General features: G+C 46.7%; 1 protein-coding gene across 2 annotated transcripts in view; it reads right to left on the bottom strand.

Moving 5' to 3' along the window:
* Positions 1-14,976, bottom strand: part of LOC135212677 (uncharacterized) — a 115,887-nt gene that overhangs the window by 71,230 nt on the left and 29,681 nt on the right. For both annotated transcript variants that reach the window (XM_064246334.1, XM_064246335.1), the window contains exons 3-4: positions 12,761-13,045; positions 12,177-12,428 (exon numbers count right to left, since the gene is read on the bottom strand). In XM_064246334.1, the coding sequence (XP_064102404.1) occupies positions 12,177-12,428; positions 12,761-13,045 (537 nt within the window). The remainder of the gene's footprint in view (positions 1-12,176; positions 12,429-12,760; positions 13,046-14,976) is intronic.

Raw genomic sequence — 14,976 nt, 5'->3', positions numbered from 1 at the left:
AGACAGTAGTTAACTGCCTGATCACCTTGTTTGAAAGTTTAATAGCTGTTTCCAGCTTTGCTGAAAGCAATTCCTTATGTAAAGGACTGATGGTTCATACATCATGTAGGAACAAAAGAAACCTTGTTCAACATGTTTAAAGAACTTGTTAGTTTAGAATTCATCTCTTCACAGGAATGAGAAAAATGTTATTGTCATGATACAATAAAGTTTGTTCATACTTACCTGGCAGATATATATAAATAAGTACCCACCCACCTCCCCTCAGGGGACAGTGGTATGAAAAATCTGAATAGAAAATGGGAATGGTTCCTGATATCCGCCTCCCAGCGGCGGGAATGGGTACTAACCACCTGGCTGCCCACTGCGTGTGCCGGGAGTTTTGAAATTCTGTCGGACGTCGGAGAATACAGCTATATATATATCTGCCAGGTAAGTATGAACAAACTTTATTGTATCATGACAATAACATTTTGTTCATGAAACTTACCTGTCAGATATATATATAGCTGAATCCCACTATTGGAGGTGGGAAGGGACAGAATAGAAGGATTTTAGGAAACAAATTACATGCAGATGATTGACATCTTGGTTCCTTACCTGTTAACATAGCTGACTTCGTGATTACTGTCACCCAAGTCTGCTTCTGCTTTACTAGAGTCTCCAGCTATATAGTGACCTATATAGCTGGTGAGTTCTAGATGATCTGTCAACGGGAGCGTGACCACAATGTGACTAGACCATATTGACCATACTGTGAGGGCAACGAAGCTAAAAACCACCACCTGACCTAACCTATCGAAGTTAGTCCCATAACTTCTAGGCTAAAGAAAGGGAAAGCGCCTCAAGCGACCAACCCTTCAACCATAAACCAACACCAAAATTAAAAGCACACCTATCCCTTTTCTATAGGATAGGATTCGTGCTGCTCCCTGCCCCCAACAACATTTCTGCGGATATGTATGGTCCTAGTGACTCGCAGTTCTCATATGCCGTCTTCACATCCCGCAGGTAATGTGAAGCGAACACAGAGTTGCTTCGCCAAAAGGTAGCACTAATGATATCGTTGAGTGCCATATTCTTTTGAAATGCCATATAAGTTGCAACAGCTCTCACTTCATGGGCTTTTATTTTCAAAAGTTTCAGATCACCATCCGGGCAGGACGCATGGGCCTCCCTGATGGTGCTTCGTAAAAAGAATGCCAGTGCATTCTTCGACATAGGAAAAGTCGGGTCTCTTAACAGAGCACCATAGATTTTCAGAAGGACCCCGACAGTCTTTGGTCTTTTGCAAATAAAATTTGAGAGCCCTGACAGGGCACAGGACTCTCTCTGGCTCTTGTCCGATGAACTCAGCTAAACACTTGATTTCAAAGGTTTTTGGCCAGGGGTTAGATGGGTTCTCATTCTTAGCTAAGAAATTAGGATTCAGAGAGCACACTGCACTGTGTCCTCTGAAACCCACATATTTACTCATTGCTTGAATTTCACTAACCCTTTTTGCCGTGGCAAGAGCAGTTAGGAAAATCGCCTTCCTAGTAGTGTCTTTCAACGAGGCAGCATGCAGAGGTTCAAAGGGAGCCGACATCAAGAACCTTAGAACTACGTCAAGGTTCCATGATGGGACCTTCGGTTGCGGTACTTTAGTTGTCTCAAACGATCTCAAAAGATCGTGAGGGTCTTTATCATTTGTCAGGTCTAACCCTCTGTGATGGAAGACAGCTGACAGCATACTCTTGTATCCTTTTATTGTGGGCACTGCAAGTCTGTCCACATTTCTCAAATGCAGGAGAAACTCAGCGATTTGGTTCACAGAGGTCGTGGAGGAGGAAATACCTTTCTTCCTACACCATCTCCTGAAGACAGCCCACTTCGACTGATAAACCGCTAGAGAGGAAGCTCTTCTCGCATTGGCAATAGCCTCTGCCACTGGTCTTGAAAAACCTCTCGCTCTGGTCAACTTCTTGATAGTCTGAACGCAGTCAGACTCAGAGCGGAGAGGTTTCCGTGGTACCTCTCGAAGTGGGGCTGTTTGAGAAGATCTACTCTCTCTGGCAGGGTTCTTGGGAAGTCTACCAGAAGAGGCATGACCTCCGTGAACCAATCGCTTGAGGGCCAAAAGGGGGCGATCAGAGCCATTCTCGCTCCTGGCGATGCCGCAAACTTCCTTGTTACCTCTCCTAAGAGTTTGAACGGGGGAAAGGCGTAAACGTCCATCCCCGTCCAGTCCCATAGGATGGCATCTATCGCTATTGCTTCCGGGTCGAGAACTGGAGAGCAATAAATCGGAAGCCTCTTCGTTTTCGAGGTTGCGAAGAGGTCGACTAGCGGTCGTCCCCACAACTTCCATAGCTCTTGGCAAACCTCTAGATGTAGAGTCCATTCTGTGGGAAGCATCTGATGTTGACAGCTTAAAAGATCCGCTCGGACATTTTCTATTCCTGAAATGAACCTTGTTAGGATCACTATGCTTCAAGCTTTCACCCATAGAAGGATGTCTCTCGCTACCATGAACAGTGATCGAGAGACTGTCCCCCCCTGCTTTTTTATGTAAGCGAGAGCCGTAGTGTTGTCCGAGTTGATCTGGACAACTCGGCCCACCAATCGTTCTTCGAAGAATTGAAGAGCCAACCGAATGGCCTCCAACTCTTTTAAGTTTATGTGCCAGGACCTCTGTTCCCCTCTCCAGAGGCCTGACACTTCCTCCTTGCCTAGTGTTGCTCCCCAGCCCACCATGGAGGTATCTGAGAACAACACTAGGTCGGGGCTCAAAAGGTTGAGGGACAGTCCTTCCGAAAGTTTGATCGGATCTTGCCACCACTTCAGTTGATCCTTGACCGCTTGTGAGATTACCAAAGTCGAGTCTAGATTCTGTTTGTCCTTCCAGTTTTCTGCCATAAAAAACTGGAGTGGCCTGAGGTGCAACCTCCCCAGGGAAACAAACTTCTCCAGCGAAGAAATGGTCCCAAGCAGACTCATCCATTCCTTCGCCGAGCATGTTTCTTTCCCTAAGAAGGCTGACACTTTTCTCTAAGCATTTCTGCTGACGTTCCTTTGATGGAAAAGCTTGAAAAGCCGCTGAATCCATCTGAATACTCCCCAGAATACACGATGGACTGTCGTGGGGGATCAGATGGGACTTCTCGTAATTGACTATTAGGCCCAGGGCCTTCATCAGCTGCAATGTCGTCTGAAGGTCCTCCAGGCACCTTGACTCCGAAGACGACTTGATTAGCCAGTCGTCCAGGTAAAGCGAGACTCTTATCTTCGATAGGTGAAGCCATTTCGCTACATTTCGCATGAGGAAAGTAAAAACCATCGGTGCCGTACTCAGACCAAAGCAAAGAGCCCTGAACTGGAAGACCTGCCCTTTTAAGACGAACCTCAGGAACTTCCTTGATTGAGGATGGATCGGGACGTGGAAATAAGCGTCTTGTAGGTCCAATGACACCATCCAATCCCCTGGTCTCAAGGCCCCTAACACAGACTGAGATGTTTCCATCCTGAATTTTTCTTTCCTCACAAAAAGGTTCAGTCTGCTGACGTCTAGGACAGGTCTCCATCCCCCAGACTGCTTCGGAACCAGGAATAACCTGTTGTAGAAGCCTGGGGAATCCAGCATCAGGACTTCTTCTACGGCTTTCTTTTCCAACATTTGGTCTAGAAGGTCGAGCAAAATCTGTTGCTTCTCTGACTGGTATGCGGGCGACAGGTCTATCGGCTTCGTGCTCAAAGGAGGCGCAGAGAGGAAAGGGATCTTGTATCCTCTCTCGATCACATCTAGGGACCAGGTGTCTGACCCTATCGTCCTCCATGCCTGAGCAAATAAGGTGAGTCTCGCACCTACAGGTGCCTGAAGGGCAGAAATGTCAATTTTTTCCTCTCTTGATAGAAGAGGTCTTGCCTCTAAAGGACCCCCTTCCTCTTGAAGAACCTCTAGAGGAAGGTGCTCCACGAAAGGGCTTAAACTTCTTCTTGGGGGCTGGAGCGGTTGAAGTAGAAGCCTGGGGAGTAGGGCGTCGAAGACTGAGTCAAGAGGTCCCTCGTTGCTTTTCTCTTGCAAGTTTACCGACAGATCCTTAATCATGGACTGCGGAAATAGATGTGTAGAGAAGGGGGCGAACAATAATTCCGCCTTCTGCGCAGGAGAAACCACTTTCGCCGCAAAACTGCAATAGAGAGCTCTCTTTTTTAGTAGCCCGGTAGCAAAATTGAGATGCTAATTCATCAGAGCCATCCCTTACTGCTCTATCCATGCAAGCTAGCACACTTGAAAGCTCTTCCAAAGAAATAGAGTCTTGACTCCTAGATTGAAAATCCAAGGCCCCCAAGCACCAATCTAAGAAGTTAAACACTTCCAGCGTCTTAAATATCCCCTTGAGATGATGATCTGTTTCCGACATCGTCCAGGAAACCTTTGCTGATGACAAATAAGACCTCCTCGAGCGTCCACTAAATTCGCGATATCGCCTTGAGAAGAAGACGGTGCTTTCAATCCTGCCTCTTCTCCCGTTTTGTACCAGATCCCCGCTCTCCCACTCAGTCTAGATGGGGGAAGAGCAAAAGAAGTCTTCCCTTTAGCCTTCCTTGAATCCATCCAATCCTGAATTCTCTTAAACGCTCTCTTCGCAGAGAGCGAAGTGGCCATTTTAACGAAGCCAGGAGCCTTCCTGGCCTTCGATGAGGCTAATTGTGAAGGGGGAGAGCAAGGAACGGGTCGCTTGAAAATTGTCTGGAAACAAGTTCTTAAGTAGATTCGTCAAAGCCTTATAGTCTGAAACCGCTGACGCAGTTGGCTCGTCATCATCCGTAGGGCACAGATCACTAGAAGAATCCTTCTCTCGGTCATCAGTGTCCTTCAAAGATCGCGATGACAATAATCCTTGAGGCCCAGTTCGCAAGAGGGTGCCTCTAGATGAAGAAGAGTTCGAAGTAACCAATCTCTGTTTCCTTATCTTCGACACTTTAACATGTGAAATATCTTGACGCTTCGGACTCAAACATTCTTCCAAGACGTCCTGCTGAGCGTCCTGGCAAGCGTCCCAATATGTAAGACGCCGCGCGTCCCGATGTATAAGATGCCGAGCGTTCTGAGAAGCGTCCTGCTGAGCGTCCTGACGAGCGTCCTGATGTGTACGACGCCGTGCATCCTGAACAGCGTCAGCTCGAGCGTCCTGGCGAGCATCCCGATGTATAAGACGCCGCGCGTCCTGGCAAGCGCTTCGCTGCTTAAGACGCCGAGCGTCAAAAGAAGCGTCTTCCCGAACGTCCTGAAGCTGATTATCATCATGCAAACCGTGAACTTCCGTCATGGATCCTTGATCGTTCTCGGCCTTTTGACAAAGACGCCGGCCGCCTGTGCGGCAACTCATGTCTCCGTCAAATTCGTCTCTCCTAGACGCCCTTTCATGAGGAACGTAATCACGTTCTCGAATGAGTCGGCTACTAGGAGGAGACTCAAAGGCCGAAAAACGCGGAGAAGGAGCCGGGGACTGCCTAGTCCTCTTAACAGGCAGCCACCGATCCTTCCTCCGATAACTAGGTTCTGCCTCCTTCTTCTCAAAATAGGAAGCTAACTGCTTTTGCATTTCCAAAAGCATTTCCCTTGATGGAGAAAATTCTCGATCAGGAGAGGGACTCATCCTGTGCAAGGAAGATGGGTGAGGGGATGCCCTTTCCTTCAACTCAGGAACATACTTAGAGCGACTTGGACGCTCGAACGAGTCCTCCCCTGATGAGGTCTTGTTCCTTTCCTGTGGCGGAAAAGCTTCAAAATATTCAGGTGACGAATCTAAGCACTGATCTGGTAAGGGGACGTGAAGCGTCTCTTCTTTGAAAACCTCTCTTAAGAGGGCGACAAGGACGACGGCCGCCTGTGCGGCACCTTGCGCCCCTGCCATTCTCCCCATGAGAGGTCCTCAGAGAGTCCCAACCTCGGCGAGGAGAGGAAGCCTCGGAAGAAGAGAAGCACTCTTTAAGTATCCGTGCCCATGCACGAACGCTGGCAGCCTGAGATTCGTCCTCAGTTTCTGCCGAAGGGACGTCAGACCGGTTATTAGATCCCGTAACCCTCCTTCGGCTTTCGGCTTGCCCTCTCCCTAAGGCCTGGGAGTCCAGCAGGGGCCTAGGCCTAGAGGCATTATGGGACCGATCTGACGCCCCCTCCACAACACTAGATGCACTAACACTATCATTGCACTTATCCACATTTGATTGTAGAGCAATCACTTTTGATTCCAAGGCGCGAATCGACTCCATAATCGTAGATAATATGTTTCCTTCTGCAGACACTTCCTGATTGTTCGGTGGCAATACAACAGGATTAGGTTGAATTACATCTACAGGAGGATTTAATGGAGATACAATTCTACCCTGACTTCTATTCACAGAAGCACTTCTAGAGGAAGACCTCCTGATTCTATCACGCTCAAGCTTTCTCACGTAGAATCATATGCTTTCCATTCAATTTCAGTCAATTGCTCACACTCGATGCATCTCATCTATCATTCAACATACATACATGACTTCGACATTTCGAGCACACCGAATGAGGGTCTACCGAAGCTTTCGGCAACCTCACCTTACATTCCTGTACCTTACACACCCTGAAGCTAGCAGAGCTAGATCCAGACATCGTAATCAAAGAAAAGTCAAAGCCAAAATCCAAATCAAATCCACTATCACGTATGCCAAGCCAACAAGCCAAATCAAAACCAAAAGTCAATCAGAATACTCAAGTTAGCACAAGAAGTTTCAAAATCCTAGGCGGAGGTCTGTAAACAGTTATTTACCGACCGGCGACAGAGAAAAATCTGAATAGAAAATGGGAATGGTTCCTGATATCCGCCTCCCAGCGGCGGGAATGGGTACTAACCACCTGGCCGCCCACTGCGTGTGCCGGGAGTTTTGAAATTCTGTCGGACGTCAGAGAATACAGCTATATATATATCTGACAGGTAAGTTTCATGAACAAAAAATATCTTTTACCAAAGATTTAAGTGCCAATTAAGTGCCCATACTGCAAGATGCAGTGCTCCATGACTTCGTAAAAAAACTAGAAGACAAACCCTGCCAGACCCAGAACGAGAAACCTTACAAAGCGCTCCCTAATTGAGAGAGAAAGCTTGGAATCTCTTCTCTAAATACCTCAAAGGTGCTGAAATACTCGAAGACAAGCGAGACCTATTCTCTAAAGTGGCCTCTTGTCAACAACTAAATTAGGATATAGCGAAGAACCGGAAGGCTCAAGCAAATGTTGATCAAAGTGAAGGAGATTCTCTGATACCGAACAGTCTGAGGCCATTTGGGTGCCACCAGAATCATCTGAAGATTCGAGGTGGTCAACACTCTGTTGATCACCAAGCGAATCATGCTAAATAAGGGGAAGGCGTAGACATTGAGGTTGTCCTACAGGTGTTGGAACACGTCCCCCTTGCAGTGGCCCATGGGTCCAGTATAATGGAGCTGAAGGTCTCTAGCTTCAAATTGTACCGGGTGGTGAACAAGTCTATGGCTGGTCTCCCCCATAGGTTGAACAACCTTTCCGCCACATCTTGGTGTAGAGACCACTCGGATCCTATCACCTGATTCTGGTGGCTGAGCTTGTCTGCCATTACATTCCTCTTGCCTAGAATGTATCTGGCTGTTGCCTCTACCAAGTGGGCTATTGCCCATTCATGTAACCGCATTATCAACTGGTGAAGCGAGAGAGAAGCAAGACCCCCTTGCTTGCTGACATATGCCACTACTGTAGTATTGTTGCTCATCAATACCAACGAATGTTCCATCACTCAATCCGGAAACTCTTGGAGCCCAGAATGATTCAACACTCCTGCAGTCAGCAACTCCTCCAGATGTGCACCCCATCCCGTGGTTGATGCAGCTGAGAACAGAAGCATGTCTGGACGGGAAGTGAGAAGATCCACTCCAATTAAGTTTCCTGTTGTTGAGCCAACAGTCCAAGTACGCCCCATCCCTCGGTCAATGCAGCTGAGAACAGACGCATGTCCAGAGGGGAAGTGCAAAGATCTACTATTAAGAGGTTCCTGTCATTCAGCCACCAGTCCAAATCCCAAAGCAGAGTGCCTTGAATTGGTACACTGGCTCCCCAAGGACAAAATGGAGGTACTTGCGGGATGACTGCTGGATGGCTATCTGGAAATATGCATCCTTCAAGTCCACCATAAGCCCGAAGTTGTCGTTCTCTCTGATAGAGGCGAGCAAAGTTCGTGCCATCTCCATCTTGAACCGAGTCTGACAACAAATTGGTTCAGGAGAGAGGTCTATGACTGGTCTCCAGCCCCCCGAAGCCTTCTCCGTAGAAAGTCTCTGCTGTAAAACTCCAGGGACCAGCTGGACAAGACTTCTACAGCACCCTTGCTCAGCGAACCCTTGAGGTTGGATTGTAGACGGACCCGGTAGTTAGTGAGACATGGTGGTAGTTGGTGAGAGGTGGCGAAGACTCGAAGGGAAGTAGATACCCCTCCTGAAGAACATCTACTACCTAAATCTGCTCCGTATCTCTGCAATGTTGCGCAATGGCTTCACAGGCATCCCCGGGCAAACAATGGCAGCAACTGGAGGGGAACACCGCACCTAGTATTTCCCCTTCTTCTTTCACTTAGCATCCTTTCCCGAACTCAAGGAGGGCTGAAAGAGGCATGACTGCCACCCCTTCGAAGGGAGAGAAGAAGGCTCGGTTGTTCCACTGATGCCCTCAGAAGAGGACTACTTAGACTCGAAGGTCTAGCCGCAGTGGATCATGAAGAATCAGAAGTCTTCACCGCAGCACCTACCTGCTCTCTGTTGAAGAGGCAGAACACAGTAAAGGTCTGTTATGAAGGTCCAATGTCGACTCAGGACCAAGAGACCTGGTTACATGAGAGAGAACAGCAGCGCTTCCCTTGAGAACCAGTTTTGGCCACAGGTTTGCCATCTGGTTGGCCAGGTAGGAAATCGCCCTACCTCCAGACTGGCATAGTCTCCCGAAGGCTGAGTCTTCTCCTGGAACGATAGCTCCAGAAGAAGCAGCAACCCTAGAGACCATGAAAGACTACTGGTCTAGCCAGGAGACTGTCTGAAAAGCTGCCATGGAGGTAGCCTTCAGGGTTGCTGCTTCCTGCCAAGATGCTGCAGCGACAGACCAGTACCAAGATGAACCAGGTCCAGGTCAACCTGTTTTGTCAGTAGAGACCTCTCTGAGGGTGTGTAGAAACGCCTCTTGACATGGTAGAGAAGGAGGAAGCAGCTTGTCTGAACAATTGGACCAAAGTGAATTCTCCTGTCCTGAGACAAAATTGTTCACCCAGCCCAACACTCTGTCAGCAAGCACAGACCACAGCAGCCCTGTCGACACCTTAGGTTCCTTCTTCGAGAGGGGGCAATCTCCAGAAGAAGAGGCCGTAGTTGCTTCCCCGAGATTGTTGTGCTGACAAATCAGCCCTATGATCTCACCAAAGGTCCTGTGTGTCTTGGGGGTGTCCAAATCTTTTGGCAAAGGACCCTTAAGCCCTTTGAGGGAATGGTCCTCTTGATCTACTCTCCCCGGATGGAGAACCTCACCAGACCCCCTAGATCCTTCCTCAACAACGTGGGTGTATGTCTGGTGGGATCCCTAAAGCCCCTCCAAGAACATAGGCCCCTGACGCTGAATCCTGCAGAGTTTCCATCTCACCCCTACTGGTGTAACCAGAGGAAGTAGAGGGAATAAGAGACGAGGATTGGATGCTCTCATTCCTCCTCCAGCAGCACTGTCAGGAGGAATGATTCGCACACGGTCATCAACCCGCGGTGATGAAGGCTGCGTAGGTCTAGGAGAGAATGGTCATCTTGGCAAGACACTTTCACGAAGAGAATGCAGAGGTTCTCGCCAGGCTGCTAATGCGCTTGGCCTTGTCGAACTCTAATACTCACATGAACGTGGGCAAGTCAGGCGAGGCCACACAGCCACCAGACTGGCAAGAACTTGCATCGTTCTCACGACACAACCCAGTCCTCTTTGAGGCCGAAACCTCATGCGAAGGGGACTGCACAGGGGACCTCCTCCTAGCTGCCCCTGATGCCTTGTCCAAAGACACAGCGACATCTTCCTTGGCACCTAATGAAGAGTCAGGCTTGGCTTTCACAAGTGTGACAGTCACCACCACGGTTCGGTCCCTTCTCCTGCCCTGCGCCACTGTCACGACGGACAGAGGTCTCCCCATCATTGACTGTGGATGCCCTGGCCTCCTTGGAGGGCAACACACACTGTGAGACTCATGAATGAGCACCTGACACAGCTTTGGTTCCATGGGCAGCACCATTGGTACTAGAGACAGGAGAATGAACCTAGGTCCGAACTCCTGGGGCTCCCGAGACACTAGACCCTGGGGACAGTGTCACAGTTCCCACTCCCGAAGGAGCAGGCGAGGCCAGCGAGAGAACCAATTACTTCCTTGGGGGGAAGATAAAGACCCTTGGAAGTCTTGTGACAAAACTTTTTAGGTGTCAGAGAAGCTACCTTCCTCTTCTTAGGCCGGGAATCCTTCGAAGAGGGAGGTGAGGAGGCGGCAGACAACAAAAACGACGACGTCTTCCGAGACCTCTTTGTCAGCTTCCGCAGGAGAGTTGTCAGGGTTGTCCCAAGGGGCACCAGACAACTGAGCAGGTTCAGAAGCAGGAACAGCAATGGGAGCAGCAGGCAGAATTACCTCTGCCACCACCAGAGGTGACAGAAGAGAAGCAGTAACCATGGGCACAGGCATGGGTGCCACCCCTAATCCAGGAGAAGGTGGCACTAAAGTCACAGACATTGGGAGATGACAGGCTGACAAAGTGTGCACAAGTCCCCATCACCACTGTAGGGGGTATGTTTGTAGGATGATGGGACCAAACCAGGTGGGGGGGGGGGGGATACTATAAGACTGCTGAGTCACCATAGTGGTAGTGGTGGTGACTACAGCATGAGTACTGCAATGCTGGCACTGGTACTGTTTAAGTGTGCCAAAGCATGAACAGAAGGAGGCCCAACTAGACCCAGCAAAGTCCACGCCTGGTCCAAACCTGACACCTCACCTGCAGAAGAGAAAGTCGGGTTAGTGAGAGGGGCAGCCCATCGCCCCAAAGGCATACCCTCAAAGTGAGAGGAGACCCATAAAGGAGTGTTGCCCTGGTCCACAGGCCCCTCCACCCCCTTTGAGGAGTCGGAAGAGAGTTGAAGCAGAGGCTTCCTCCGAAGGGAAGGCTGCAAGCACGGAACAACTGCCGGGAGACAGGTAGGAGGACAAAGGGTCAGGTACCACTGGAGTGGTAGGGGGCATTAACCCCAACCACAGGCAAGGACATCCTTCTATGATACTGCCTGCTTCCAGCAAACCCACACCATAGACCAATCGCAACACTCAGCACAGCGATTATTTATGTCACACTCGTGTCCTCGGCAGGTTGAACACAGGGCTTGAGGAGCTACATTTATTGAAGATCGGAAGCTACCTCACTTCCTACCCTGCACCCCACAGCACTGCAGACCAGAGGCAGGCTTCAGCAATTGTGATTTTGGGGTTTGCATATTTATTAATATCAAACACACAAAGAACATAACTATTCTCACATACACAAAAACAACAGGGAAAAATCCCACCAGGATAAAAAAAAAAATCAGCTTTGAAAACAGTCAGACAGAGAGCAGAGAAAATATGCCCTTCCCAGATGACAGTTGAAGGCAAATTGGAATCTTTACATTCGGTCAGAAGGGATTCCCAATTATGGGACCAGTGGTTAACTATAGAATCGCCTTGTTTAAAGATTTCAGCAGCTGTGTCCAGGCTACACCCTAAGTAATTCCTATAATACAGGACCAGGGATTTGTATATCATGTAGGAACAAATATTATTACCACAATTAGTATAGAGCCCAGCACTTGCAAAAAAATATGGAACAGTAGGTATTCAAAATTCATTCCTAACTTAACCACAAATTAAATGCAATCACAAATCAGGAGTTTAAGAGGGAATTACAATCACTGCTGTATCTACTTTAATGTTTTTGATAAATTATTGCTCCTTAGAGCTTAGTTATGCTTTAAACAGGTATCATAATTCATCTACTCAACAGCCTTGAACAGCAGGGATGTCACCAAAGGGTTCACATTAATCATTTTTGACAAAACTATAAAACAAAGTAATCACAATTATAAAAACCTTTAAAGGGCGCAACTCCAAAAGTACATTGAGCTACTGTTTCATTATCACTTCCCCTTTCATTCTCAATTTGAGTGCACCACTTGGTTTCAGGTCCAGTTCCACTTTTCTTAATATAACAAGGACTGTTATAATCAAAGCAGTATTTCCCTTCAATTTCAATCTGTTTCAGCGTGCCACAGCTAACCCGAAGAAAAGCTCCCTTCTCCATCTCACTGGCACCAACAACAGCAACTGCTCTTTCGTCCATATCTGTAGTAAAGTGACAACTGTAAAAAACTGTGTGGGTTTAGTTAATTTTTCTGGTAAAAGTATTGTGATGTTAGGAGAACAATACTGTACCATACAAAAGAAACATAACTTTAAGTATTACACACCTCTTGCCCAATTTTTTTCCTTTTTGCTGCTTAATTTGTTAGCTAAACATGATCAGGTTACATTTTAGCCACAATTTTTTTTTCAGTTTTTTTACATTTGAGCAATCTATTTTATAGAAGTTAGCTTTTCAAGTCAACAGTCTCCTAAGAATATTCCAAGTGATTATCTATTTAAATAATATAATAAAATTAACAGGGAATACTTACACTTAAATTGCAGCAAAGCTTCTCCTATAAACAAAACCAAGTCTCCTTCTTTTGCTAAAAAGAGGATACTGATACTTTTGTCACAGCACATGAGACTGAATGAAAAACTGCATTCAAACACATAATTGGAGTCATTGTATCGTGTTCCAGTGGAAGAATATTCGACCTCGTCAATAACAAAAATGATAAGCACCTCAGCTCTTGGTCCTACAGGTTTGTCAACAGCTATCCTTGTTACCAAATCACCAACTCTTACAACTTGAGTAATTTTCAAATTCTCTGGATCTGGAAAAACAACGAGCATATTTAAATACTATGTTACTTTCATGATAAGATAAAGTTAGTACATAGTATATCTACTTACTAAATACATAAATACATTACTATGGTTTCAACTCACAGGCCACCTTAATTATTAAAATCTTGCTAGCGCTTCTATTGTTTTTGTGTAGGCGACTAGCCCTGCCCATTTTCAGCAAACGAGAACAACTTAGCAAAGAGCTTCAATTTGTTTGTTCCCTTACCTTATGTCCATGCAAGGGGTGGAGGGAGGGCTCCAATTCTGTAATTACTTGGCAATTAACATATGAAACTTAATTTTATCATGAAAATAACATTTACTAAGTATAATTACATAGCCGAATCCCACATTGACAGGAGGTGGGATACATGGAAATATGATATATGATATTGTTATGATACAATATATATATAGCTGTATTCTCTGAAGTCCAACAGAATTTCAAAACTCCCGGCACACGCAGTGGTCGGCCAGGTGGTTAGTACCCATTCCCGCCGCTGGGAGGCGGGTATCAGGAACCATTCCCATTTTCTATTCAGATTTTCTAATGCCACTGTCCCCTGAGGGGAGGTGGGTGGGTACTTGATTATATATATCTGCCAGGTAAGTATGAACAAACTTTATTGTATCATAACAATATCATTTTGTTCATGACACTTACCTGTCAAGATATATATACAGGCGGTCCCCGGCTTACGACGTTCCGAGGTTACGACGTTCCGAGGTTACGACGCTTTTTCTTAAATATTCAATGGAAAATCCGTCCTGGGTTACGACGCTTGTTCCGAGGTTACGACACTGACGCTTCCGACGCTCCGAGTTAACGACGCTTTTAAAAAACGCATGCTATGATAAAAATCCTTTAGTTTAGCACAGTATATAATAAAAATATGTTTTTGGTTACATTACAACAAAAATTTTGAGGTTATGATGATTTTCGACACTTTTTTTTTCGTATTTTTTAAATTTTTTTAGTGACGCCGCATATGCGGAACTAGTTTGCGGGCGAATAAATACACTAGCTTGGGATGCGCAGTTTAAAACAGTCCAAAAGCGCAAATAATGAAAAAATCATTGCTTGTTTCCAGTACATAATTAAAAAAACTAAGTTTCTGGTTAGATTACAACGCAAATTCCAAGGTTACGACGTTTTGTTATGCTTTTTAACAATACCTCATATGCAGAACTAGTTTTTGAGCGGAGGTGCATAAATTAATTAACGCTATTAAACTGTATGGTAAATTGACGAACAACGACCTCGGACGGTCGAGGACGCTAAGCGTAACAATACCAAAGGACGCCACTTCAATCGCGTGTCTGCCTGAAGTTCAGTCGGTTGTGTGCTAAGACGTTGCTGAAATTCCTTGCCATTTTCGCAAATTTACAATGGCTCCTAAACGCCAAAGTACTTCCTCCGATGATAGTTCATCCAAGAAGAGGAAGGTCATCACGATGGAGGTAAAATATGACGTGGTGAAGCGTTCGGAGAAGGGAGAAACTAACACCGAAATAGGCCGTTCTTTAGGCTTGAGCAGGACCACGGTGGTAACCATTGTGAAGGACAAGGAACGTATTCTGAAGCACGTTAAGGATGCTGCACCGATGAAGTCAACGGTGATAAACGAGAAGCAACGTAGCCAGAGCATTGTTGAAATGGAGAAATTGCTCATGATCTGGCTGGAGGACCAGAACCAGCGACTGTATTGTTCCGGTGAGCTTAAGTGTGATCCAGGAGAAGGCTAGAGCGCTGCATGAGGCAGTAGTGAAAAAGTTTGGCGAAGGCAGTGCTGGTGGTGAATTTTCCGCGAGTAGAGGTTGGTTTAACCGTTTTAAGGCTCAGGCAAATTTGCATAATGTGAAGCTGCAAGGTGAAGCTGCTAGTGCTGATAGCGAAGCAGCAGAAAGTTTTCCGGGT

The sequence above is a fragment of the Macrobrachium nipponense genome, chromosome 41, assembly GCF_015104395.2.
Source record: "Macrobrachium nipponense isolate FS-2020 chromosome 41, ASM1510439v2, whole genome shotgun sequence".
Taxonomy (NCBI): Eukaryota; Metazoa; Arthropoda; class Malacostraca; order Decapoda; family Palaemonidae; genus Macrobrachium; species Macrobrachium nipponense.
The sequence above is the reverse complement of the archived record's forward strand: the minus strand, read 5'-3'. Positions and strand labels throughout refer to the sequence as shown.